A 27,236-nucleotide genomic window follows, 5' to 3' on the forward strand; every position below is an offset into this window, starting at 1 on the left:
TCCAGAAGAGGTAGGCACTGCAGCCAATTTGGAGGCTTTCAGAGGTCTCTTTCTCTGGCTCAGCCTGCCTGGGGCTGGATCTGTGTCAGCGCGACCTTGTTGTTGGGTTCAATTGGTGCCCCGGCACAGGGTTAGACCTTCTAAGCCATCTTTGACTGGAAAATAACCTCACCCCATCCTTTAGTGGGTTTTGCTGCTCCAGGTATTGTCTTATGACATTGTTTGAAGGGATTTGGAGGGATTCGGGGGAGAGGAGTCATTCCACAGTATCATTTCTGATTTAAATCCTTTGAATATAAGAGAAGAAGAATAAGAACAATAACAATAATAGCAAGAATAATAATAGTTAACATTTCTATAGCAGTTTGTGTTTTATAGGCCACTCTGTATACATTATTTCAATTATAGTTCACCCTTAACCATCCTGTAACTGTTGTTATTCCCACTTTAGAGATGAAGAGACTGAGTTTGAAAGGGAATATGACTTGTCTCAAGTAATATGACTAGTTAGGGGCACAAATGGAACTCAAACTCAGGTCTTCTCTACCCAAAGTTAGTGATCTTTCTAACATGACACTTGAGAAGTGAGGCCTAGTTTCAGTGTCCCCTCTTGGTTAGAGTTGCCCGGTAAATTTCTCGAAAGGATGTGTTAAATGAAATATTGGTTTGATTACAAATAAGATCTATTCCTTATAGAAGTATCAGATTCAAAAGTTTCTGAGATATGGTAAGTATTTTCTCCCTGTTATCTGAACTTAACCAGATTCCAGTAACAATTGAATACATATTTCTTTCTCCAAAAATTTTGAAGATGTGACCTTGGCTTTAGGCCATAGACCTTGTCATGTTGATTCATCCCTGTGTGTCTTCTATGAACACTACCACTGGCTTTGCTTGAGGCTGTCATTGAAAACAGATATTATCCTACTTATTCCATGACTTCTCCTTCTTTCAAGTACCTTTGGATCTTTTGGTTTCTCTCTCTCTCTCTCTCTCTCTCTCTCTCTCTCTCTCTCTCTCTCTCTCTCTCTCTCTCTCGGCTGTAGAAAGATTTCTTTTCTTTTTTTTTTTATTTTTCAGTGTGAAAGTATTCAAGGAGGGGGATGAGGGTCCAGAACTGTGATTTCATTTTATTTGTGGAGTTCCTGCTGTAGAAATTCCTTTCACTAATCAGATGGGTCATTTCTCCGTTATTTAGAGTTTAAGAGAGCTGTGTGCTGTCATTGCGAGTTTAAGTAAATTACATATGGTCATGTAGTCAGTGTATATAAGGGGTAAGACTAACACTCAGGCCTTTTGGACTCCAAGGTCACCCCTTGATCCATTGTGCAACTTGACTCTCAGAAGTCATATGGGTCTATTATATTGCAAAAGAAAAGGGGCCTAAAGAGTGGCTGGCTGGCTGGTGTGCGCACTCTCTCTCTCTCTCTCTCTCTCTCTCTCTCTCTCTCTCTCTCTCTCTCTCTCTCTCTCTCTCAGGTTTTAAGGTTATACATCTTCCAACCAAAATGACATAATGGAGTCTCTGGTACTTGGTTCTAATGCCTTCTTACTGTCTGTCCCTTTCTTGTTTCCCACAGACTTCATTCTGGTTTTGGCATTTCCTCCCACACCTCACCAGTTACTCTGGAAGCTTTCCTTTTTTTCAGTGAGCACTGAAACAGCTACATCAAATTTAAGAATACAAGACCTCAAAGTTTGTATTGCTATTGTTATTTTGTAATCTTCATAATTGGTCCATCAGGCATGTTTTATAGCACAATTACTTTAAATATTTGCTGAGTATTTGCTTTATGGGAATAAGTTTAAAATAGCAGATTTATTAAGCATATAAACAAAACTGAAATTAATATGGTGCTAAGATGAATTGGACATGCAGCCTTCCTAAATTTTGTATTTATAGGCAACCTAACTGCAGAGAAAATGAGAAATGTGTTGTGAGGACAGAAAAGCGTCTTCCTAATGGCCAAGGCTTGGAAGTCTGTTTGGAAGCCTCCTAAGGCTTGCTTTAAAGAAATGATTCTCCATCTACTCGAGGTCAGGAGGGGCAGAACAAGGTGGTGTTTGAGAGATTGAGTATGTTAGTGATATTGCAGGAAAGCTACTTTGTGTAGTTCTGAATCTATTCTCATGGTTCAAAAATAGACCCAGGATTTGAGAACAGTTGAAAGGAAAATGGACCTTTGGCATTGTCATATTCTTCTCTAAGAGGTGTATATTGTCAAGAGATGCTACCTTAAGTTGCTTCATTCATTCCTCTGGGCCTCAGTTTGTTTACTTGTAAAATGGTGTCATTGGTCCAAATGATATCCAGGTTCCCTTTGAACCACACAGTTCTCTATTCTCTGATGCTTAATTTTTTTTTTTTTTTTTTGCTATCCAAAGTCCTGTGTTTCCATTATTCCATTTCTCTCAATGACTTAAACACTTTTTAAATACTAAAGAACACAGCAAGAAAAGCTGTGTTGGGGATAGTGGTGAAGAAAAGAGGATTTCTACCATGGATTTTTTAGGATTGAAGAAAAGTTTGAAATTCCTTTCCCCCCATGCCACCTGAGAGTATTTTATAGACATTTCTTCTCTGTCCTTTATGGGGAACTGGGAGAAGAATCCTTAATTACATAGAAAAAAAATGAGAATTTTTTCCAAGTTTAAATTTTCCTTTTTTTTACTTGAAGGTAAGATTTTAACTTACTGTATAACATAAGCTAATTTACAGTGTTCCAATAAATGAAGAAATGCCAGTTTAGTTATCTTGTAATAATCATGGATGAAATTTATAAAGAGCTTTGAGTTTTGCTATGTATTTTATATGCATTGTCTTATTTAAGCTTCATATCAACCTGTGATATTAAACATATGGCCATCCCTGTTTTAGAGATGGAGGGACTGAAGTTCAGAGGATATAAGCAACTAGCTCATGGTAACAAATGCGAATAATTGTCAAAGAAAGATGTAGAAACCAGATTTCAACTCCAATCCCAATACTCTTATTCACTATTCCATGTTACCTTCCCTTTATAAAACTGTACTGTTTACATATTTAAACAATTAATTTATATGTTTTGATGGATGCTGTTTCAAGTATTCTTTTATTACTTGTAACATGTGCCATTGAACTTGATTTCTGTGACCAATAGTTTTTTTTTTTAATAAAGATGATGAATGGAACTTTTCAAAATGCTTTCTTTAGAGTGAGAATAATTTTTCTTCCAAGCTTCGGGCTTGCCTTTTGTTAAATGAACATTTATAAAACCAATTTAAGGCTTGCGGAATGTGAGAATCATTCACATTGCTAATAATGTAATAATTAAAGTATTATTTGGGAACAATTCCTATATTGTTCATTATCATTATTTGATATTTCATATAATTAGCACTTGCTTCGTTGGCTGAATATAAAGTGAGCATAACGCAGTGGCAGTTAATTTCTATCACTACTGCTCCCTGGACTTTGTTCCAGTACATCTTGAAAGTTACAGGATAATTCACTGTATGAATGTATGTGTCAGAGCCCCAATGGCTTGTTTTCCACATTTCATGACTTCTCAAGAATTCCCTTCCTTTAGGCTTAAGATCCATTTAGGTGACCCTTTTCTATCGCCAAGACAAATGTACATTGTTATAGGATTTTTCTTTTCAGTAGGGTCTTTCTTTTAAGAATGGTGTTCTGGGGGGCAGCTAGGTGGCACAGTGGATAGAGCACCAGCCCTGAATTCAGGAGTACCTGAGTTCAAATCCGGCCTCAGACACTTGACACTTACTAGCTGTGTGACCCTGGGCAAGTCGCTTAACCCTTCATTGCCTTGCAAAAACCCCCAAAAGAATGGTGTTCTTAATTTCTACCCTAGAAAGTAAGACTTGAACACTCTTGTACTTCAAGTTACTCTCAAGTCAACTCCAGAAGATGGTACTATCCAAGAAATCTTCCTTCTCTCTAGATGGCAGAATTCTATTAACTGTTAATAATAATTATAAAATCTTACATTTACATAGCAACTTATGATAGACACTGTGATAAATACTTTACAATTATTATCTCATGTGATCTTCACAACCCCTCTGGGAGGTAGATGCTATTATCTTCATTTTCCATATGAGGAAACTGAGGCAAAAAGAGGTTAAGTGACTTGTCCAGGATCATATAGTTAGCAACTGTCTTATGTGGAATTTGAAAAGAGATCTTCCTGCCTTTAGGCTCAGTGATCTGTCCACTGCATCACTAGAAGTCTTGATTCTGGCTGATTTTATAAATGACCATTTAATAGACTTAAATCCACATGATAGGAGTCGGATTCCATAAAATCCTACTCCAAATCCTCAGTGTGGCATAGAGGTGATCCTGAGACTGTGGAGTCAATCCCAGTGGAATGCAAACTCTAGCAGCTGCTAGAAAACTAGAAAGACTTTTAGTACAGATTTTGAAACAGACTGTGTTTTTTTTTTTTCCTCTGAGGACCAACCTGGTCTAGGACAGAGAATAGAAGTTAATCACCAGTAGCCCACCCCAGGGTGCTGATTGTTTTTTTTGGTCATGGTAATTCATGAAACAGAGAGAAGTACAAAATCTTCCTTGGTCCTGTTCCTTCCCTTATGAAGTGATGGGGACAGAATCATAGTTTTTAGATTGCCTTTAAACATTAATGTAGATGTTGTTCTCTAAATGTAAGAACCTTGTCCAATGAATGATCAAGGAATGGATATGTTACTGAAGGAAGTGGACTAAAATTTGACATTCTTGATATTGATGAAATCAGAAGACAAAAAGGAACTTGCGGTTAAATGGAAGAATGACAGCTTTTCCTTCCAGAGGCAAGTAAAGGGACTAGATGACTTCCTTTTATCATGTGTCCTTGGGATACTTAGTGTGAATAACGAATCTTGTGAAGTGGTCACAAGTATTTGAATTTAGACCATTCAAAGTTATAATTATGGCAATTAGTTCCAGTCCAATGGAATTAGGCAGTGGTAATTCAAATAATGCGACCACTTCACAAGATTCATTATTCACACTAATCAGGACTTAGCATGCAAAAAAGACATAATGAAAATAATTACATCTTCTATGCCAACATCTAAGGCTGCTAATGAAGAACTTGACAAGACCCTTCAACTAAAATCAGCATACACTTTGACATTCAATGACTTCATTGCAAAGGTGAGCATAGGAGAAGGCAAAAAAGCATCTTGATAAATATGAGAGATCAGACATGTAGACTTGTTTGGCATCTTTTCATGATATTTACCTGTTTCTTCAGCTTTTTATTCATAAAGACCTTTTAAATTTCAATGACTCCAAAGATAAAAAAAATTCTTGTGTCAAATTGTTCACTGTAATGTTAGGAAAAACCTTTTAATTGCTGACTCTAATAGTATTTTCTGTTTTTATTCTTTTTCACCAATCTGCTGGGGTAGCTAGGGGGTGTGTTAGATAGGGCAATAGTCTTGGAGTTAGGAGGAATTGATTTCAAATCTGGCCTTAGCCACTTGACAATACTAACTGTGTGACTCTGGGCAAGTCACTTTATTCTGATTGCCTAAAACATCTGGGGCCATCTCCAATCATCCTGATGTATAACTTCCCACTGCAAGATGGCTCTGGAGGAGAGAGTGAGGCTGGTGATTTTGCATAGCCCTCCCTCACTTAAATCCAATTCACTGCAAGTCACCTCCTGATGTCATGGTCCTCTTCAAGAATGAAGGACAAACAACAACAATCTATCTGCTGCATTTAATGTTGTTAGCCATTATCTTCTTTAAAATAGTTTTTTTTCCTGTTTTTGTGTGTGATGCTCTTCTCTCTAGGTTTTCCTACTACTACCTATCTGCTCCTTCTCAGTCTTCTGATCAGCTTATTATCCACATCTTCCTCCTTCCTCCTTTAAGATTTTGTACCAGAAAAATTTGAAACCTTACAAAAACAAATGTTGAAAACTATCTCTACATGTAACTGGAAAATAATAAAATACTTTTATTTTAAAAAGATACAATACAGAAACCAATAAAAATTAAAAAGTAAAGTAAAAAAAAGATTTTGTAGCAGTCGTATCTTCTCCCTCTACACTGTCTTTCTTGGTGATCTCATCAGCTCCCATAAATTTAGTCATTATCTCTATGCAGATGACAGATGTAGCTATACCTCCTCCATCTCTCCTCTGAGCTTCAGTCCCACATCACCCAATGCCTATTAGGCATCTCAGTTTTGATGTCCCACAGACATCTCAAACTTGATTTGTCCAAAGCAGAACTTGTTAGCTTTCTCCAATACCCTCCCAACTTTCATTCCACATTTAAGTAAAAAGGTATTACCATTCCTCCAGCATCCCAGCTATATAACTGAAAATGTCTGACTCTTCATTCTCCTTTTATCAAGTACATTGCCAAACCATGCCATTTTAATATCAACACAATAGTATACAGCAAGCCTTTCTTGATTACTCTCAACTGCTAGCATCCTCCCTAATTACTTTGTATTTAAAGACCCTGTATTTATTTGTCTGTATTTATTCTGTAAATATGCATACTTAGATGTGTGTACATGTGTGTGTATATATATATATATACATATGTGTGTACATATGTGTATTCTCTCCCCAATAACATGTAAGAGAATAGAGAATGTTTGAGAATAGAGACTTTTATTTTTTGTATTTGTATGCCAAATGCCTAGCAGAGTACATGGCAAGTAGTAAGCATTTAATAAATGCTTGGTGATTTCAAGTTATTTGTGTGTTGGCAGGAAGAGTTAGGGGAAACAACTAGATGGGAATTTATACTATAATCTTACAGTAATATAAAGAAAACCACCACTAAAATAGTATTAGATTCATAATTGTTTTGTTCATGTTTGGTCCCAGAAAATGGATAAGACACATTTTCCTCATTCAGGGAGTTAGATGGCATAGTGGATAGAGTGCTGAATTCAAATTTGACATGTACTAACTGTGTGACCTTGGACAAGTCACCAGACCTCTCTCCACCTTAATTTTCTCATCTGTAAAAATGGGGATAATAATAGTGTTTACTTCCCAAGGTTGTTTTAAGGTTACGATGAAATATTATTTGTATAATTGTTTGCAAACTTTATATACTTTATTATGATTGTGATTATTACTACATCTATATAGAGAAGTGGGAGAGCATGGGATTGGAATATCACATACACCATCAGACAATTGTTTTTTCCTTCTTTTTTCTCAAATGCTTTGTTAAAAGGAAGGGTTTAGTGCTGGGATAAGAATTTGAGAGTTATGAAAGATATAAAAAATGGAAAAAACAAACAAATAAAAATAGAATAATAGGCCCTGAAAAGACAGGAAGAGAAACAATGTTATTCCAAGTAACAGGAAATGCTGATGTCAGAGTGCTATATTGGTGATCCACTAGCATGTTTGTTCCATAAGACAGCTAGAAGGGGCTACGATGTGTATGCCACATATCCAGTGGTTTTGGTGTTGTTCAGTCATTTCAGTCATGTCTGACTCTTTTTGAGCCCATTTGGGGTTTTCTTGGCAAAAATATTGTGGTGGTCTTCCATTTACTTCTCTAACTCCTTTTACAGATGAGAAACTGAGGCAAACAGGGTTAAGTGACTAACCAAAGGTCATATAGCTAGTAAGTATCTGAGGCCAAATTTGAAGTCAGGTCTTCCTGATTTCAGGCTTGATGCTTTATCTGCCACTTGCCTATGCACATATCTGGTGGGGGATATTTCATTAAGCTCCCTCTTTTACCCAAATCTGTTTTGTATTTCTTCATTTCATGCATTTGCTAAACACCTACTATGTGATCAGGCACTGTACTCAGGGTTTGCAACCTGACCTTTGTTCTAGATAATCTCGGCCATTTCTATACCATTTCTAGTTGATGTGACCAAGTAGAGGTATGGAATTCACATATTGTGTTGACTTCTGTAGAAAGAAATCAATTCCATCAGGGGGAGAAAAGAATTGAGTGGTAAAAATCCACTAGTCATATCAAGTGACTGAATTCTCATTCTTTGCCCCACCAAAGGCCAGCATTATGGTGATATAGCCTGAGAATGTATCATTGGAATTTTCAGTGTCTCTCAGTGAACCTGTGACTAATATTTTCATATTCTTTTTTTAACAGCCTATTTCCTCTTAATGTCCTCCAAGGCTGGGTCCTCGCCTGCAAACATAAAAAGCAGAGTTTTCCTTCCAACTAATAGCCAACACTCATGCCAGGTATTTATAATCATCCTTCTTGCATTATCCTTTTTCTTACATGGGTTCCATGTGGTTGTTAAACACATTTTTATTCTCCACAGGTCACATTTTTTCACTACTCCAGCCATGTGAAGATGAAAATAAGTGTTGCTCTCCAGACCATGTGTAGCAATTCTTTTCAGAATATATGGCAAAACTCCGCAGGGTCCCCAGATCGGTGGGAAAGAAATGCCATCAAGATCAATAGTAGTCAAAAATTTCAGGTATGAATGCTTCTTTTACTCAAAGACCTTCTGGAGAGCAGATGCAGCAACAGAGACATGGATATTATCCCCAAAGTCACAATCGGCCTAGAACGATGTTAAGGAGCTTTACATATTTAATGCAAAAAAGCCACTTGGGTGATACATGGATATTTTAATGGCATAACTACTCATCATTCATACATCCAACAAATACAAAGTACCTACTGATACTCATCATTCTAATGACATATAAGACCTAGTCCTCATCTCTTGGCCTTTCTTAGAATATAATTCCTTTCTTAGAATATAAATTCCTTGAGGGCAGAGACTGTATTCCACTGGGCCTGGAGTCAGGAAGACTTGAGTTCAAATTCTGTCTAAAACATTTACTAGCCTTTTGACCCTGTGTAAGTAACTTAACTTCTGATTGCCTCAGTTTCCTCATCTGTAAAATGGGGATAATAATAGCATCAGGGTTATTGTAAGGATCACATTGGAATAATTGTAAAGCACTTAGCACAGTGCCTGGTACATAGTAAGTGCTATTTAAATGTTGGTGGTATTCATTATTATTGTTGTTATTTATATATCCCCAGTGCTTTTCAGAGTGGTTATTGAATAATAAATACTAAACTGCTCCTCCCATTCATTCATGCAAAATACTGTATGACATACTGTGTGACATACAGAGATGATTTAAAGAAATATCACTGCCTTGGCAAAGTTCAAAATATTATAATATTTAAATATATACGGAGTCAGGAAGCCTTGGGTTTTAAACCTGTCTTAGAGACTTACTAGTTATCTTATTTTAGGTGGCTCATCATATTTGGTCCCATAGAAAGAGCACTGGATATGGAGAAAAGACTTCAAATCTAGTTTCAGCCACTTAATATGTGTGACCTTGGTCAAGTCTCTTAACTTTTGCAGGTTTCTTTGTTTTCAAAATGGGTTGATTAAACTCTGGCCTCAAATGTCTCTTCCAACTTTATATCGATGATTTGTCATCTTATTGTGTTAACTTCTTCTTCCTGAACCTTCTTAATTATCTGTTTTTTCTCACATTCGTGTCACTTGCTATGGTAGAGAGAGCACTCATCTTGGAGGCTGAATAGCCCAACTGCAATACCAGCCACCTCAGACATCTTACAAGTCACTATTTTTGTCTTATGTGATTGATGATGGTGATAATATCTGTGATTTAGCTTGCATAGGTTGAACACCTAATGATTAGACCCAGTCTACCAAGGTGGAATATTATTTGTTTTGCAAGTTTTAACCCTAGAAAATTGTCTGGGAGCAAAGAGAGTTTATGTGACTCACTTTTGGTTACACAACTAATATCCATCAGAGATAGGACTTGAACCCATATCTACTTGTTTTGTTTTGTTTTAGTGAGGCAGTTGGGGTTAAGTGACTTGCCCAGGGTCACACAGCTAGTAAGTGTTAAGTGTCTGAGGCCGGATTTGAACTCAGGTCCTCCTGACTCCAGGGCCAGTGCTCTATCTACTGCGCCACCTAGCTGCCCCCCATATCTACTTGAATGAAGAAGGCTCTCTACCTTCTTTCCCAATGTTAACTATAAGTCAAGTCATTAAATCTCAATTTTCTCATTTATGACATGAGAATAGTACTTTGACTATATCTGTATATTGTGAAGAAAATGCTCCATTAACCTTGAATTCACGTCTTGTTGTTGTTGTTGTTATTATTATTATTATCATTATTATTATTATTATTATTGTCATTGTTGTTGTTATTACTCCCTCCTTTTTGGTGGCATAGGGAAGAGTGTTGAATTTAAATCCAGCACATGAAGAGTGACCTGAGTTCTAATTCTGTCTTGGGAACATTTAATAGTGATGTGAGCTTGGGCAGGTCACTCAACCCTTTCTAGTAACAACAAGAACATTCACCTTACAAGGTTTCTGTGAAAATAAAATGGGAAAACATCTATAAAGTACTTCATAAAACTTATAGTGATATACAAATATTAGCTACCAATATAGTTTTTTTCTTATTATCTTTTCTGTCAAATGATAAGGTCATTTTTGACTTCACTCTTCCCTGTGCTTTGTAGAGAGAGATTGATATTGAGAAAGTGGGCGGAAGGGTATTTGCTACAAATACTAATTCTGGCTGCTGAGGATTTAAGTGCAATAAATATTCTGTTTATTCCATTGACTACCCCAAATGGGAAACAAGACACATTTTCAGAATCTTTCTGAGAATTAAAGCCAATATAGCCCATAAAAAGACAAATTGATTGATGCATCACTATAAAATCCAAACATTGTGGAAACCATCATCAAATGATTCTAATGAGAAGTTCAGGAAAAGTATTGCATATTTTAACACTCGGGGCAGCCAGGAACAAATGTGCAGCTCAGAATGCAAGCCCATGATGTTTTACTTAGCTACTAAAGTGCTCATTCTTTAAAGCTAGTTTGTGGATCAGCCTTGTCCAAGCAGGTCTATTGAAATTAATCATCTCTTATCATCAATGGATATTACTCATGATTAATAACATCACCAAATAGCAGGTATTAAGCCCCTGAAAATAGTAGAGGATGGTGAGAAGGACCTTGGCCTGGAAATGAAAACACTCAGCTTAAAGTATTGTTTCTTTTATTATTGGTTGTATGATCTTGGGTAAATCAGTTACATTCTTCAAACCTCAGTTTTCTAACTTGTAAAATGGAAATAATAACCCTTATGTCTTCTACCTTGCATGTGGTTGTGATAATGAAATGAAAGAATGCATATAAAGTATATTTTGAACCACAAAGCATTATATAAATGTCAATTGCTATGATAATGATAAAAATGATCTAGGTTTTAGGGGAGATAAAAGTATACAAGATATGATTCCTGCCCTCAAGGAAACTGTAATCTACAATAGTAGGGAGCTTATACTTTTCTGCTATTAGATTTTCTACTATATTCTTTAATTTTTTTAAAACTGGGCCTCTCTATCTTACCTAGGTTGTAACTACAGGGGTACTTGTGGGTTCTATCACACAACTGCTCCCAGGGGCTTAGCATATTCATGCCAAACTTAGTTCAGCTAAGTCAGCTCCAATTCAGAAGTCTCAAGCTCAAGAGACTGGCCAGCCTCATCCTTGCTGGTAGTTGGACTTGCAGGCAAGGGCTGCTATGCTTACCCTAATATATCCTCTTTGGTTAGTATCACAATCTGTGATCAAATGTGATAGTGCATAGCCTTTGTGAACTAGGAAACTATACTAGTGTGAGATAATGTAATCAGTTAACATCTGTCACAACACAAATCAGTTAGAAGGAGATCTGGAATTGAATTTCCACTCTAGTTCCTTTATGTAGGAAGAAGGAAAGGGGTTGAGGAACATATAAATCTGGTCATGTACAAGGTAGGATAATTATGTAGAAACTGGAAAGTGATCTTGTCAATATTACTCTGGGCCTCCCAGAATCTCAGTTAGAAGGAGGCCCTTAACAGAAGTTGTGGAGTCTAACCTGGGCCAGTCCTAGAATATTCATTACATTATACCTGACAAGTGGCCATCTAGTGTCTGCTTGAAGTGTGTGTGTAAAAGGGAGGGAGGGAGGGAGGGAGGGAGAGAGAGAGAGAGAGAGAGAGAGAGAGAGAGAGAGAGAGAGAGAGAGAGAGAGAGAGAGAGAGAGAGAGAAGGAAGAAGAAGAAGAAGGAGGAGGAGGAGGAAGAGGAAGAGGAGGAGGAGAGGGGGGTAGGACAGGGAAAACAGATGTCTTCAAGTATTTAAAAAGCTATCATAGTAGAAAGATTAAAAGTTTCCTGCTTGTACCTAGAGGACAGAACTTAGAAGGTAGATGTTTCAGAGAGATGGATTTAAATAAGATGTAAGGATGGAAGAAAATAAGGAAATAAGCATTTCTTATGTACCTTCTAGTTGCCAGGCAGTGTGCTAAGCACTTTAAAAATATTATTTCATTTAATCCTCACAATAACCTTGAAGGGTAGGTGCTATTATGATCTCTATTTTATAGTTTAGGAAACTGAGGTTGAAAGATATTGAGAGACTTGCCCAGGATACACTGCTATGAAGTGTTTGAGGACAGATCTGAACTAAGATCTTTCTGACTCTACATGAAGTCATCTATCCATTGTGCCACCTACCTGCTTTGATGTAAAGACAGTTCCTGACAATTAGAGCTTTCCAGAAGGAAAATGGCCTGCCTTGAAAGGTAGAGAGTTCCCCTTCACTAAAAGTCTTTGAATGAAGGCTAGATGATCACTTGTCCAGGATGCTGCAGAGGAAATTTTATATTTTTATCCCAGTACTTATCACAGACATATATATATATATATATATATGTGTGTGTGTGTGTGTATATGTATGTGTATATGTATATGTATATGTATATATGTATATATGTGTGTGTATATATATATACATATATATGTATATATGTGTGTGTGTGTGTGTGTGTATATATATTCTTTCTCCCACTTTTTTCTTACTCTTCAGTGTACATCCAAATCAGTCACACTTCGAGGAATAAGGTGGATTCACTAAATTCTATATGTGTTCTCTCTCTCTCTCTCTCTCTCCCCCTTCTTCCTCCTTCCACCCATATTTGTCTGTCTGTCCCTCACACACACCTACAGTCTATCAGCATATTTGAATCATTGGGAGTTATGGAGAGCCTATAGATAAAACAAAACCCCACCTTCTTATGGCTTCTTCTTTTTACCCGGTGGTAGCCCTTCCTGCATGAAAGGTGGCTACAAAATGCAAGCATAGGACAGTGATGAAATGTGTGTAGTGGCTAAAAATACCTCACTGGGCTGAGCTCCAAAATGAGCCATCTCAAGTGTCAGTCCTTTGGAGCTGGGATAGCAGGGCAGTTCACTGGAGTGCTTTAAAATGCTATGGTGGCTTAGGGAAAGCAGATGCATATATATTAATCTCCGCCTCCCTCAATACTCTATTTGCTAATAGGAAAACACTTCTTCCACCTTTTGGCTTTCTAAAAATCAGGAGGGCCTATGACTCTCTGGGGACCCTTTAGCTAAACAAATCTTGCAGGCTGCAGGTATGCCATAGCTTTAGGCTGTTGGCACGTAAGCAGATGTTTGTTTCCTTTGTTTGGATGGTCTGCTGCAGAGCTAAGCTGGGCTGTTAACACAGGCCTGCCCAGTTTAAAGGATGTTGTTCCTGTGAAGCTTTCGAGGGAGTCTGTTTGCTGGAAGGCTATGATCCAAATGTCTCCAGGTGTTACTTTCCCTCTCATTAATGTCCAAGACTGCAGACCCCTCAGTCCCCCTTGGCACCCTCTCCACCTGGACTTCTGGGGGTTTTAAGACCTTTAGTTTTTAGAAATCTTCAAAAGAGAGATTTCCATTCCAGCTCAGGCTCTGCAGGATCACAGACACTGGGAAAGATTTGCTCACCCTTTCTCTTTCCATGTCCCTTCATCTATATAGTATCATGAAATGGAATAGAAATGCATCTTATTCAGTGCCAAGCACTAGGAATACACGTAGAAAGGTGATACAGCCACTGTTTCCAAGGAGCTCATGCTATAAGTGGGGGGAAACAACACACAAACGAGGGCTCAGTTCATGGCAGATTGAAAGGCCAAGTGAGACTTAGGTATATGCTTAGGTATAAGAGGAAAAGCAATAGGGCAGATGGCAAGGACCTTGGGAAGAAATGGTACGGCAGATAGGCATCCAGTACTTGGTAGGAACTGGAAAAATGGGTCAATAGGGCTGTGGTTAGGGAAGAGAATGGTCTCTGGCTCTCTGACATCTCATCTTGTGGTTCTGGTCCTGTTATTCTGTTACCCCTTGGCAGGTTGAAGTGGGGAATTAAAAGGTCCCTTGTCTTCCCTTTGGGATGTCCAAAGATGGTGTTGGTCAGTGGTCAGATGATGGCAAGAATATGCCAAACTGGGGCCACAACTTCAAGATTACTGCTTCCACTTTTAAAAATCAATCAACAACAACAAAAACAAACAAACAAAAACCAAGGGGGCAGCGAGGTGGCACAGTCGATAAAGTAGCAGCCCTGGATTCAGGAGGACCTGAGTTCAAATCTGGATTCAGAGACTTGACACTAGCCGTGTGACCCTAGGCAAGTCACTTAACCCTCATTGCCCCATGAAAAACAAAACAAAACAAAAATCAATCAAGTATTTGTTAAAAGTGCCTACTACTGCCAAGTAAAGTACTAGGCATTGGGGATGCCAAAAATGAAAAATGAAATAGCTTCTTTTCTCAATGGGGCATATATATTAATGAGAGAGAAAAATCTTCTACATAGGTATATACAGTATGAGTACAAGATAAATTTATAGAGGGAGACTAGCAGCTGGTGCAGGGTGGGGGGAGTAATAAGATCCAAAAGGACTTCATGTCGAAAGGGTAAGAGAACATTTTTTGAAAGAAAGCAAGGATGTCTATCTAGTACTGAGACTTATTTTGGGAATGATGCCCCCAAAATAAAGATTGGCACCTTTTCATTTAGAGTAGATGTTCTTAATTAGGGGGGCAGTGTCTGTAAACTTGATTTTTAAAAAGATTTTGATGACAGTATTTCAATATGATTGATTTACTTTGTAATGCTATATATCTTTTAACTCATTTAAAAGCATTATTCTGAGGAGTAGTCCATAACATAACAGGTTAAGGAGCTCTCTTTCAGAGGCCTACATTTGAAAAATTGTTTATTGAGGAGCAATTGCTTATTCTCATTTAAAGTAGTGACTTTTCCCATTATATTAGCATAATGAATGTGTATTAATCACATACCATGTGCTCCCTATTGAGGGAACAGCCTAGGGACTGGCCTTAATCTGTTTACATGGACCAGAATAAAAGGCAATTTTATTGTCCTTTGGGTCAATTGTCAATTAGTTGTTTATTGTCAGTTGGATCAATTGATATCATTTGGGTAATAAAAGATAACTGTGATCCCTCCCTCTTTCCCTCTATCTACCTCTTTTCTTCTGCTTCTGTCTCTGTCTGTCTCTCCCTCTATATATACACACTATACACACGCGCACACACACACATACACACACACACATATAAAGTATATATATATATATATATATACACATGCATAGATTTATATATATATATATTAAATTTTGACCACAAACATTTGATTTTACTATTGCCCTGAAGAAAAATCAGAGGCTAAAAATACATTATATGAACAACAAAGCAGAAATCTGACCCCAAAGTCAAAGTGTATCCTAGCTGGAGGCAGGGTTATAGATTATTTAGTGAATACATTGCTTTAGTGTGGAAAATTAATATTCTTTACTAGATAAATTGCTGAATATGATTTCACAGGTGAAATATTTTGACTGTTAAGCAGAGTAAGCAAAATTGGTGTCTGAATTTTAAAGAGATATTGAAAGAATGTATTGATTCGCTATTATCTACTTGGCATTTCTTAAAAATGCTTCTTAATGTAAGAAGTTTCTCTGTACTACTCTATTTGTGAAGAACATGATTGATCAAGAGGCCTATTAGAAAAAAAGGACAAGCCAAGAGTTACAGCATCAGAATAAAAACTCCTAGGTACCACCTGTTAGTCTGGGTAATTTTCTTATTTGTCATGAAGATGAAAAACAAATATTATTTATGTCATGGTGTTTGGACCCTTTCACAGAGCATCTTGGATATCACCTGAGACTTCTTGCACATATGTCATATCCCATTATATTTGCATTACCCTATTTAACTTAAAAGAACTGACATCCCTAACATCATCTTCCTGCAACCCATTTTCTGATAAAAGAAATTAATGCATGAATAATCCTTATTTAGACAATTTTGCTAGGTGGATATTGGGCAAAAATTTAGCTTCTCTGGGCCTCAGTTTTCTCAAATGGAAAATGAAGTGCTTGGATTAAATGTATTCTAAAAATCCATGCAGTTGGGGCAGCTAGGTGGCACAGTGCATAGAGCAATGGCCCCGGAATCAGGAGTACCTTAGTTCAAATCCGACTTAGACACTTAACAATTACTAGCTGTGTGACCCTGGGCAAGTCACTTAACCCCAATTGCCTCACTAAAATAAAAAAAATTAAAATTAAAAAAAGAAAAATTAAATTAAAAATCCATGCAGTTGTAACAAGCAATGATTCTCTTTCTTTACTAATTTACTTTGTATTTTAGTTGAATTTTAAAAGAATTATTAAGTACACTTGATAACACTTCAGTAATAGTGTTAGATGCTGTTAGGTATACAAAAAGGTCAAAGATACTGTCCTTGACATCCAGCTGTTTATTATTTAACTGGGGCGATAACAAAATCAAAATGTTAAATAAGATAATTTCTGAAGCCCCTTGGATATTAAACTAGGTCCTCTGGGCATTTTCCTGGAGACAGTAAGGAGTTATTGAGGGTTTGGGGTTGGAAGAGTTACACGGTAAGAGAGGTGTTTGGTGAATATTAATCTGATAGTAGGATGCAGGATGACTTTGCAGAGAAAGCATCTAATCAACTTGGCTAGTATTCCAGGTGTGAGCTGTCTCAATTACCATTAGTGACAGATAGGAAAAAACAGAATAATAAAGGAAAGGATTATAAAGACAGAAAGAATTAAGAGAAATCTTAAATGACTAATTGGACATAGGAGTGAAGAATATAGTTATCTAAAGTTTTGTGCCCAGATGACTGAGAGAACTATGCTCAATTTGTCAGAAAAAGGGAAATCAGAAGACAGAACCAATTTGGGGGGATAAATATGGGATTTTCTTTTGGAAATATTAAAAATGGAGAGATGGCATGCCATTAAAGAAATAAAAAGTAAATATCTTTCCCTTTATCCTCCTCAACTCCACTATCTTTCCCTCCTGAACTCTGTATTCCTATCAATGATGCCTAAGATTTTAAAATCATCATTATAAATGGTCCTAAAATCCCAGAGAATGCTTGAATTCTCTGAGGAAGAGAGCTTTACTTTTTGTTTAGTAAACACTAGAGCATAACTGTCTGGAAAATCCTTCAAGGAGCATAAAAATTTTAATCTGGAGAGAAAGGCTTTTGCATTCTTCCCCTATAGCACTATTCATGCAACAACTTCATTCCTATTTGTTAAAATTGTTATAAAAACTGTTCTGCCAGAATAATTTTTTTTCATTTTGTCTCCAACATGGTTATTTCCTTGTTATTACTCATATAATTGTTCTGTCCAGTGTCAACAGAATGGGATTTTTTTTTTTTTTTTGGTAAAGCATATACTTGTAAGTTTCTGGGTAATTTGTTGTATAGTTCGCAGTCTACTGGGTTTTGAAAAGCATGTCAGAGAACAGCTGGCTTATTTTGAAATGGCTTACTGTAGATGGCTAAGCATAAACCGGTGGATAACTGCATTGCAAAACTGGTCACTGTGGCAGATTGGTAGGTTTGAATTTTTTAAATTCTAAACTGAGGAAATGCCAAATTGTGAATTTCCATATACATAGCAGAACAGAAAAATCAGATTGTGCATGGAACTGCAGATCTCTTTTAATACTTAGAAAGGTTGGTTTTGGCTCAGTGATTGTTAAGATTGCTAGGGTGAACTGTACTGACTGTTTTGCCAAGTCATCATGCTATGTGGGGTGGACTGTGAATTCAGCAATGGCTTAAACTCACCATGAGTGACTGTTGTAGCATTAGTAACTCATCGATTTGCATTGGTCAGTGTAGCAAATGCCCAGATATTATCAAAGGATTATATTCAGCTAAATCAAGTAGTTGGTTGAATAATTTCATTCTGAGTCACTTAGTTTAATAATGCCAGGGTTATTTGTTTTGGTACTGACTTGTGCCAGGTCTTGGCATGTGCAACGAATCAAATATAGCATGGCTGCTTTCTTTTAGTCTCTTTAACAGTCAAACACGAAGTCATTTTGACTATTATAAATACCCAAATTAAATACAAAGGAAGATGTTACCTGCATTCTGAGAAAGACCTGATCAATAAAAGTATGTACTGAATGATTTTACAAATACACACAAACATATATTTGTATATGTATATATACATACACACACACACACACACACACATACAAACACAAATGCATATGTTCCTTTCCTTTCCTTTTTTTTCTAGGGCAATGAGAGTTAAGTGACTTGCCCAGGGTCACATAGCTAATAAGTGTCAAGTGTCTGAGGTCAGATTTGAATTCAGGTTCTCCTAAATCCAGGGCTGGTGCTTTATCCACTGTGCCACCTAGCTGCCCTCAACACCTTTGTTTCTAAAGGTAAAAGAAAAGAAAACACCTCACTGTGGCTTTAGGCAAGTTGTCACAGACAGACAACAGCATTATCTATAGACATAACCAGAAGATCCAAGACAAGGCTAGAAATATGTCAGAGATTAGCAGTAGGACAAGGCAGATTTGGGGATATTAAGAGACTAGCAATGAAAATGGCTTCTAAGATGGATCAGAAAACCAGGCAAACAGTTGTGTTGTTGAAAATATATGGGGGATGGGGCAGCTAGGTGGCACAGTGGATAAAGCACTAGCCCTGGATTCAGGAGGACCTGAGTTCAAATCCAACCTCAGACACTTGACTTTTGCTAGCTGTGTGACCCTGGGCAAGTCACTTAACCCTCATTGACCTGCCCCCCCAAAAAAGAAAAAGAAAAATAATATATGGAGTGCCTGTCTCTGTTCTAGGTTTTAGGGAACTTAGATGGGGTTTCTAATATATTGCTACTTATAAATTAGAGGTTATAGCACCAGTCTTTGTCATTAAGCATTTATTAAATCATATTAAATGTTAGTAAAGAGAGAGCACATTGCTCATAATTGGAATCCCTGCATAGCTAGGCAGAAAAGAGAGAGGGAGGAGCTGTGTGGCTGCCTCCTCCAGCATCCCAGGCCCAGTGTAAAATCCCAAGATGGGGAGAGGCACAGCAAGAAGAGCAGGGGAGAGAAGAGTGAGACACCCCCCCTCCCCAGGATTTTTATCCTCTCTCAGGTAGAAGTGGGTCACTGAACATTGTTCTAAGCTAATTGGCCAGTCCATTGATTGACATGACTTGGGGGGGGGGGTCACCTAGGTGAATTAACTTCCTTTAGGTAGTCAGGAAGGTCAATCTACATTTCTTTTGCAATTCTACTGACTCTGGGCTGGCTTTAAAAGAGGTCAGGCAAGGTTCCCTCTAATGGGGGGGCCCTCTGGGTCCCCAAGAACTGTGAGTGAGATTTTCTCCAACCCTTAAAGATAAGTGATTTAACTATGGTAATAAGCAATATTTAGCCTACAAATTATGATTTAATGTTTAGATATTTTAGTTATATTACTTAGTAGCTTAAGCCTATGCAGTAGTGTGTTTACAGGTATCAATGAATTGTGAACTTGCTCTTGTTTTGGCTAACTAAGTCCCTTTTACTGTGTTTATTGTGGTACATTGTGGTTAACCAAGGCCCTAAGAATAGTATTGTCTAAGCTGAAGGGACTAATCAGCATTTGAGATCATGACTGACCAGGACCCATTGTCATCTATATGAATACTTTCTCTTTAAGCTGATGATGTCCTAGATGGTCAACCAATCACCTGAAAGGGTATAACCTTTGTACTTAGAGTTGATGTTTCCCCTGCATATTTACAGCTGTAGTAACTGCTATTGAATTCATAAACTGTGCCATTTAACTTTGTTATGCAGATGTAATGGGAAGAGTTATGTCTTAAAATAGTAAGGTATATAAGCATTTAAGCTTCACAGGGGTATAAAAGTCTGAGACCAGTACTGCTCAGAGTCTTTGGGTCCTGGACCTGAGACCGGCTTTATTGTGAGACAGGTATCCTCTCTCAATAAACCCATTTCTCTTTGGCTTGGAGACTCCACTGTTTCTTGTTTTTCATCAGACTTAGAAATTTTTGTGACAGAACCCCATTATTTTCTCACATAGTCAAGAGTCAGGGAGGATAATTCAAGGAAGTTTTGAAAAGGAATGATGAGTTTAGGAGGAAATATAATGAGTTCAATTTTGGACATAGTGAGTTTGAGAAGTTTACAGTAAATGCATGTATAGATGTCCTTTAGATGTTCCGTGATTCTAATCAGTAGTTGAGTAGAGGGATTAGACATACACACACACACACACACACACACACACACACACACACACACACACATATATATGTATATATATATATATATATATATATGTACACACATACACACACACATATACACACACAAACTGAGAAAATCACCAATGGAGGCAGAATAGTGAAAGGGGCGGGGGGCAGAGCCAAGATGGCAGAGAGAAGCCAGCAAGTTGCCTGAGCTCTCCTTCTGTTTCCCTAAAAAAGAACATTAAATCAAGCCTCTAAATGGGTTCTGAAACTACAGAACCTACAAAAAGACAGAGAGACACAATCTTCCAACCTGAGATAATTTAGAAAACTTCAGGAAAGGTCGGTCTCACTCAGGCAAAAGGGAGGCACTGCACACCTCACTGCAGCTCAGTGCAGCATGGAGGGGGTTGGGGCAAGTCAGCAGGAAGCTCTAGGCCACAGATGAGCAACTGCGGCCCCTTGATCCTGAATCAGCAAGCTGGTGGTGCAGCAGGTCAGTGATGAGATCCACCAGCACTAGCTGAGAGGGCAGGCTGCCAAATAGAGGGCCACCCACGGTACAGGCATTACCAAGCCTTGCCATCCCAGCATGCAAGAGCAAGCGCAGGGAACAAGCCCAGGGCGGTGAGCAATCCAAAAGACACAGAGGCCTCAGAGTAGAAAGCCAGTGACACACTCCCTATCCCCCAGCACAAGAAGCTTGAAACAGTGACCCTGGTGTCCAAGGAGTGGACCTAAACTTAAAAAAAAAAAAAAGCTGAAATATGAGTAAGAAACAAAAAAAGAGCTCTCACCATTGAGAACTTTTGTGTTGACAGGGAAGAGCTAAACACAAACTCAGATCAGGACAGTACTCTCAAATTACCTACATGTGAAGCCTCAAGAGATAGAAAATATTATGAAATATAAAATGGATGATTTTGATTACATTAAATTAAAAAGGTTTTATACAAACAGAAGCAATGCATACAAAATTAGAAGGGAGGTAGAAAGCTGGGAGATAATTTTTATGGCCAGTACTTCTGATAAAGGCCTCATTTCTAAAATATATCAGGAACTAAATCAAATTTATAAAAATCCAAGTCATTCCCCAATTGAGAAATGGTCAAAGGATATGAACAGGCAGTTTTCTGATGAAGAAATAAAAGCTATTATCATATGAACAAATGCTCTAAATCACTATTGATTAGAGAAATACAAATTAAAACAACTCTGAGGATTTACCTGGCACCTATCAGATTGGCTAATATGACAAAAAAGGAAAATGACAAATGTTGGAGAAGCTGTGGAAAAATTGGGACACTAATGGATTGTTGGTGGAGCTGTGAACTGATCCAACCATTCTGGAGAGCAATTTGGAAGTATGCCCAAAGGGCTATAAAGATGTGCATACCCTTTGACTCAGCAATACCACCATTAGGTCTTTTCCCCAAAGAGATCATAAAAAAGGGGAAAGGACCCATATGCACAAAAATATTTATAGCTGCTCTTTTTGTGGTGGGAAGGAATTGGAAATTGAAGGGATGCCTATCACTTGGGGACTGAACAAGTTGTGGTATATGAATATAATGGAATACTATTGTGATGTAAGAAATGATAAGCAGGCAGATTTCAGAGAAACCTGGAAGGACTTAAATGAACTGATGCTGAGTGCAGTGAGCAGAACTAGGAGAACATTGTACACAGTATCAACAACATTGTGTGCTGATCAGCTGTGATGGCCTTGACTCTTCTCAGCAATACAATAGTTCCAAAGGACTCATGATGGAAAATGCTCTCCAAATCCAGAAAAAAAAGAACTATGGAATCTAGATGCAGATTGAACCATACTATCTCTATTTTTTTGTTTTTCTTTTTTGAGGTTTTTTCTTTTTGCTCTGATTCTTCCTGCACAGCATGTCTAATGCAGAAATATGTTTAATGTGATCATACATATATAATCTATATTGGATTGCTAGCTGTTTTGGGAAGGAGGGAGGGAAAAGGAGGAGGGAGAAAAAATTGAAACTAGAAATCTTACAAAAACAAGTGTTGCAAACTATCTTTACATGTAAGTGGAAAATAAGAAACTACTTTTTATTTATTTATTTATTTATATATTTATTTAGTGAGGCAATTGGGGTTAAGTGAGTTGCCCAGGGTCACACAGCTATTAAGTGTTAAGTGTCTGAGGTTGGATTTGAACTCAGGTACTCCTGACTCCAGGGCCAGTGCTCTATCCACTGCACCACCTAGCTGCCCCCAATAAAATACTTTTATAAAAAAAAAAAAGAATAGTGAAAGAGGGCTCAGAGTTTGCATAAAAGTAAACCGAGATCAAGACATGTTCAGTGCATTACCCTGTGTAATATGGAGCGAAGCTGGTGGTCAAACTCAAGTTTCTAGACTCAAAATCCAGTGCTTTTATTCCCTGGTTCTCTGGAAACTTTATCTGCTCATGTTTTGAACTGCTATCTTGGAGCTGAGCCTTCTTGATTGCTGATTTGCCTAGTCCTCTACTTTTTGCTTACTCCAGCCAAGGTCTATTAAACCTTCCTCCTTCTGCATATTCTCTCTCTGTTATTTCCATGATGCTGTTCTTTCAGAATTTTCCTCTTGCTTACTCCTTTACTCCTTCTGATTCTTCCTCTTTCTCCTAAGTATAGGAGTCTCTCAATGATCTATTTGGAGTCCTTTCCTGCTATTTCCTGTATACCCCCTCTGTTGGTGACTTTAGCAATTGTTATTATGTCTATATTAAAAAAAAACCCACCCAATCCTATATTTTCTTCTGGAGACCAGTCTAGTATCACCAAGCATTTGCTGGACAACACTCTCTATATCTCTTATAAGTGTCTTAAACTTAATTTATCTAAATATACTCATTTTATTCCCTCCTAAAGTCACCCCTCTTTTACACTTTCCTGTTCTTATTTAGCACAGCTCTATTGTTCTAGTTACTATCACATATTTTTGACTCTTCCCTCTCCTCCTCCTTTCCCTTCATTATATACAATCAGTTGCATATCCTGTCATATCTACTTTCATAATATCTTTAACATCTGCCTCACAAAAACCTGACCATAGTTCAGGTCCTCATTGTCTCTTACCAGAACTATCACAATAACTTCCAAAATTGGTTTCTCTGATTCCAGTCTCATCCCTTTCCTGATCATCCTTTGCAGAAATGTCAAAATAACCTCCTCAAGCACGTATCCAATCATATTTCTTCCATGTTCAAAAATCTTCACTGACTCTCTATGGTCCCTAAGTTGAAATAAAGACTTCTCAGCTTGCTATTTAAAGTTTTGCACAGTCTGGTCTCAGCCTGAGTTTGCAGAGTTATTTGACATTATAATGTACTTTATGTTCAGCCAAACTGACTTAACTTCTCTTTCCTGAAATTACCATCCTATATCCTGCCTTGATATTTGTGTACAGTCTGTCCTTTATGCCTAGAAAGTATTCTCTTCTCACCTTCTCTCCAAGTACCCTTAGCTTCTTTTAATAGCTAAGCTCAGGAAGCTGTGCAAAGTAATTCAGGAGCCTGCCTATCAGCATTCTCCTTCACCTCAGTTTTCTTGCATTTAGCAGTTTGGTGACATGTTCCAACAGTGGAATGTAAGGTTTTGAGTCAGGGACTTTTTTTTAATCATTAGGACAGTGTCTTATACACAGTAGGTGCTTAATTAGCATTTATGGAATGAAATTGAACTGAGTCAATCCTAGCATGTAGCAGGCCTATATAACAACATCAATGATAAAAACAAAATATGATACTTTAAGGTTTGCAGAGCCCTTTTATGAATATGATTTCATTCGAGACAATAACCTAGTGAGGTAGGTGTTATTATTGGTCCAATGTTACAGATAAGAAAAGTAAGACAAATAGTGAGTCATTTACCCACTTTTTTGAGCATTAAAAAAACCAATAAACACATTTTATTTAGAATGAAACAAACTATATTAAATTGTTTTTCCTCACCAAAAATAACAGTAGTGTTTTCCTCATTACTCCTACATAATTTCCTCATTACTCCTACAAAATTCTAATTTGCAAGTTCTCCAGGTTAGGTTTACAAGTCAAAATCAGGTATGGAAAAAGACAGAATAAACACACGGGAGATACTTTTTTATGTTTATGGAATTGGCTTCAAGCTCATAGCACAGAATAGTTTATGTATTTCTGTGAGAAATTCTTGAAACAGTTATTGTTTTGCCCCAACAAAGAAATGTAAACCACAAGAATCATTCATTTATGAGGAACAACATTGGCTCTTTCACTTAAATTTTAAGTGAACTCATTCATTTACATTGACTTGAAGTCAGAGTCAACATGGAAATCTGTATGAGGTCATGGTTTGGTATAAACTATTCTCCAATATATCTGTATAATCTGTCAGTTGTACAATATTTTTTAAAAGCCCACAACCATATAGAAGTCAGAGGTCTCCTCCCAGTATTTATTTTTGCACAAGAACTAAGAAGCCCCAAACCTGATAGTTAGATCCCTGGTAATCACAAATGACATGTCCAGACTGAAGTTAACCAAGATATTTTCAGAGCAGTAGCTATAGCTATCAGAAGAAATCACAAAGAAATGAAATCTAGCAATTCTATATTTTGGAAGGTCGGTTTTTAAAGTATTTCATTTCATAGGATAGCAGTTTAACAGATAAAGTATAATTTTTTTTAGATTTTTTTTTGATGGGCCAATGAGTGTTAGTGACTTGCCTAGGGTCACACAGCTAATAAGTGTCAAGTGTTTGAGGTCAAATTTGAACTCAGGTCCTCCTGAATCCAGGGCCAGTGCTTTATCCACTGTGCCACCTAGTTGCCCCCAAGACAGATTATCATTAACATATCCAAATGGAGACCTAAAGGCAAACATTTTCAGTGATTAAGTGGCCTATCAACATCTCAGAGCTTCTTTCCCAACCCCTCAATATGTAAATCCAGGGAGAAAACCTGTTTTGGACAACTTCCTTATGTATTTTCAGTTATCTCTAAATTACTTGTGGGAAGAATTTCTTAGAGGGATTTGATGTGTTTACAATTAAATCTTAGTTATGTATTTAGTTATATTTTCCTAATTCCAGATCCCCACTGTGCACCTAGGTTAGGGGTCTAGCTAAACTATAAACTATACTTAGAAGGTAAGTGGCATCAAGGTGATAGTAAATAATAGGTTAGCTTGACTAGACTGAGACATTTACTAGGAAGAAATCTGGTAAAGGTTGATTGTTATTGTTTGTGAAGATGGCCAGACAGGTCTGTCTTACCATGCTTGTATCTAGTTTGGTTGTCTCTCTTTTTTTTTTTTTTTTTGTGAGGCAATTGGGGTTAAGTGACTTGCCCAGGGTCACACAGCTAGTAAGTGTCAAGCGTCTGAGGCCGGATTTGAACTCAGGTACTCCTGATTCCAGGGCCGGTGCTCTATCCACTGCGCCACCTAGCTGCCCCTTGGTTGTCTCTTAAAGACAGAGATGCGGCCTAAAGATGGATATTAGCCTAGCATTTTGTTGTTCAGTCATTTCAGTGGTATCTGTCTTTTTGTGACTTCATTTAGGGTTTCCTTGGAAAAGATACTGGAGTGGTTTGCCATTTCCTTTCTAGCAAATTTTACAGATGAGAACTGAGGCAAACAGGGTTAAATGACATGTTCAGGCTCACACAGCTATTAAGTGTCTGAGGCCAGATTTGAAATCATGTCCTCTTGACTCCAGGACTTTTGCTATACTTGCTACAATAAACTATGCCACCTAGCTGCCCCCTCCAGGTGAGTTTATTTGGTATGTGCTAGCATGTATTTCTAAATGTATTTGGCTTTCCCTTCATTCATGTGACACTTTCCTATTTATAACCCATCTTATACAAGACAGTGATGTTTCTTTGCCTTCTTTTGATGTACAACAGGTTGTTATTCAAGGCCAAGGGTTTTCAACTGATGGAGAAGAAGAAACTATAGCAATTGATGGGATATCATTCAGTGAAGGATGTCAGCCTGACCTAAGTAAGAGAATGTTCTCTCCTAACTTATTGTCACTGGTCATAGTAAAATCAACATAATGTCCCCCTTGCTACAAATTTAGAGAGGTTTTCATTGGGGCTTATAGTTTAGTATGGCTTATTTTCACTTCTCTAATCATTTTCTCAATAGTTCAATTATTGAAATATACAAAATGAAGTGAAGAGCTTGAATTTTGCTGGTTAATTTGATCAGTCCAGTTAGTCAAACATGCTAATCCAGTTTCCCTAATGGGTCTGGGTACTGTGTTTCAAATTTGCATGCAATGGTTTTGCAGAGGAGTGGTGTGCATCATGGTGGACTTCATGAGAAATTTCATGGGGAAGAGAAAATGAATGTGTCCATCAATGCATATTTTTGCTTTCTTAGAGAAAGAGCTATATTATTCCTTTTAAAGATATAGCATTGAGGGCATACTTGGCTATTCTATTATTTATATAATGTTATATTAAATAATTTTAGGCTATTTAGCTAGCCATACAAAATATCTTTGGGTTTAAGATCTACTTTTGAGTCCTCATTATATATAGATAGATTAATGAAAAACTACTTAATTGTGAACTCCCACATCCACTTCCTCTCTGTAGACTCTATTTTAAGGAAAATCAATATGTTAACTTCAGGGGTGGTGGTGAAATCAATTTTATGCAACAATCAGTCAATTTAACTTTGTATAGATATAGCAACCAGTTTGTTGATTCAATTTTTCACTTTGTAATGAGTTATTAT

At 37.4% G+C, this 27,236-nt stretch overlaps 1 protein-coding gene across 1 annotated transcript in view; it reads left to right on the top strand.

Annotated features, from left to right (window-relative positions):
- The window catches only part of MALRD1 (MAM and LDL receptor class A domain containing 1), a 910,872-nt gene that overhangs the window by 38,663 nt on the left and 844,973 nt on the right, over positions 1-27,236 (top strand). The window contains 3 exon segments of the mRNA XM_043967510.1: positions 8,113-8,207; positions 8,291-8,452; positions 26,396-26,492. Coding sequence (XP_043823445.1) covers positions 8,113-8,207; positions 8,291-8,452; positions 26,396-26,492 — 354 coding nt within the window.

The sequence above is a fragment of the Dromiciops gliroides genome, chromosome 5, assembly GCF_019393635.1.
Source record: "Dromiciops gliroides isolate mDroGli1 chromosome 5, mDroGli1.pri, whole genome shotgun sequence".
Classification (NCBI taxonomy): Eukaryota; Metazoa; Chordata; class Mammalia; order Microbiotheria; family Microbiotheriidae; genus Dromiciops; species Dromiciops gliroides.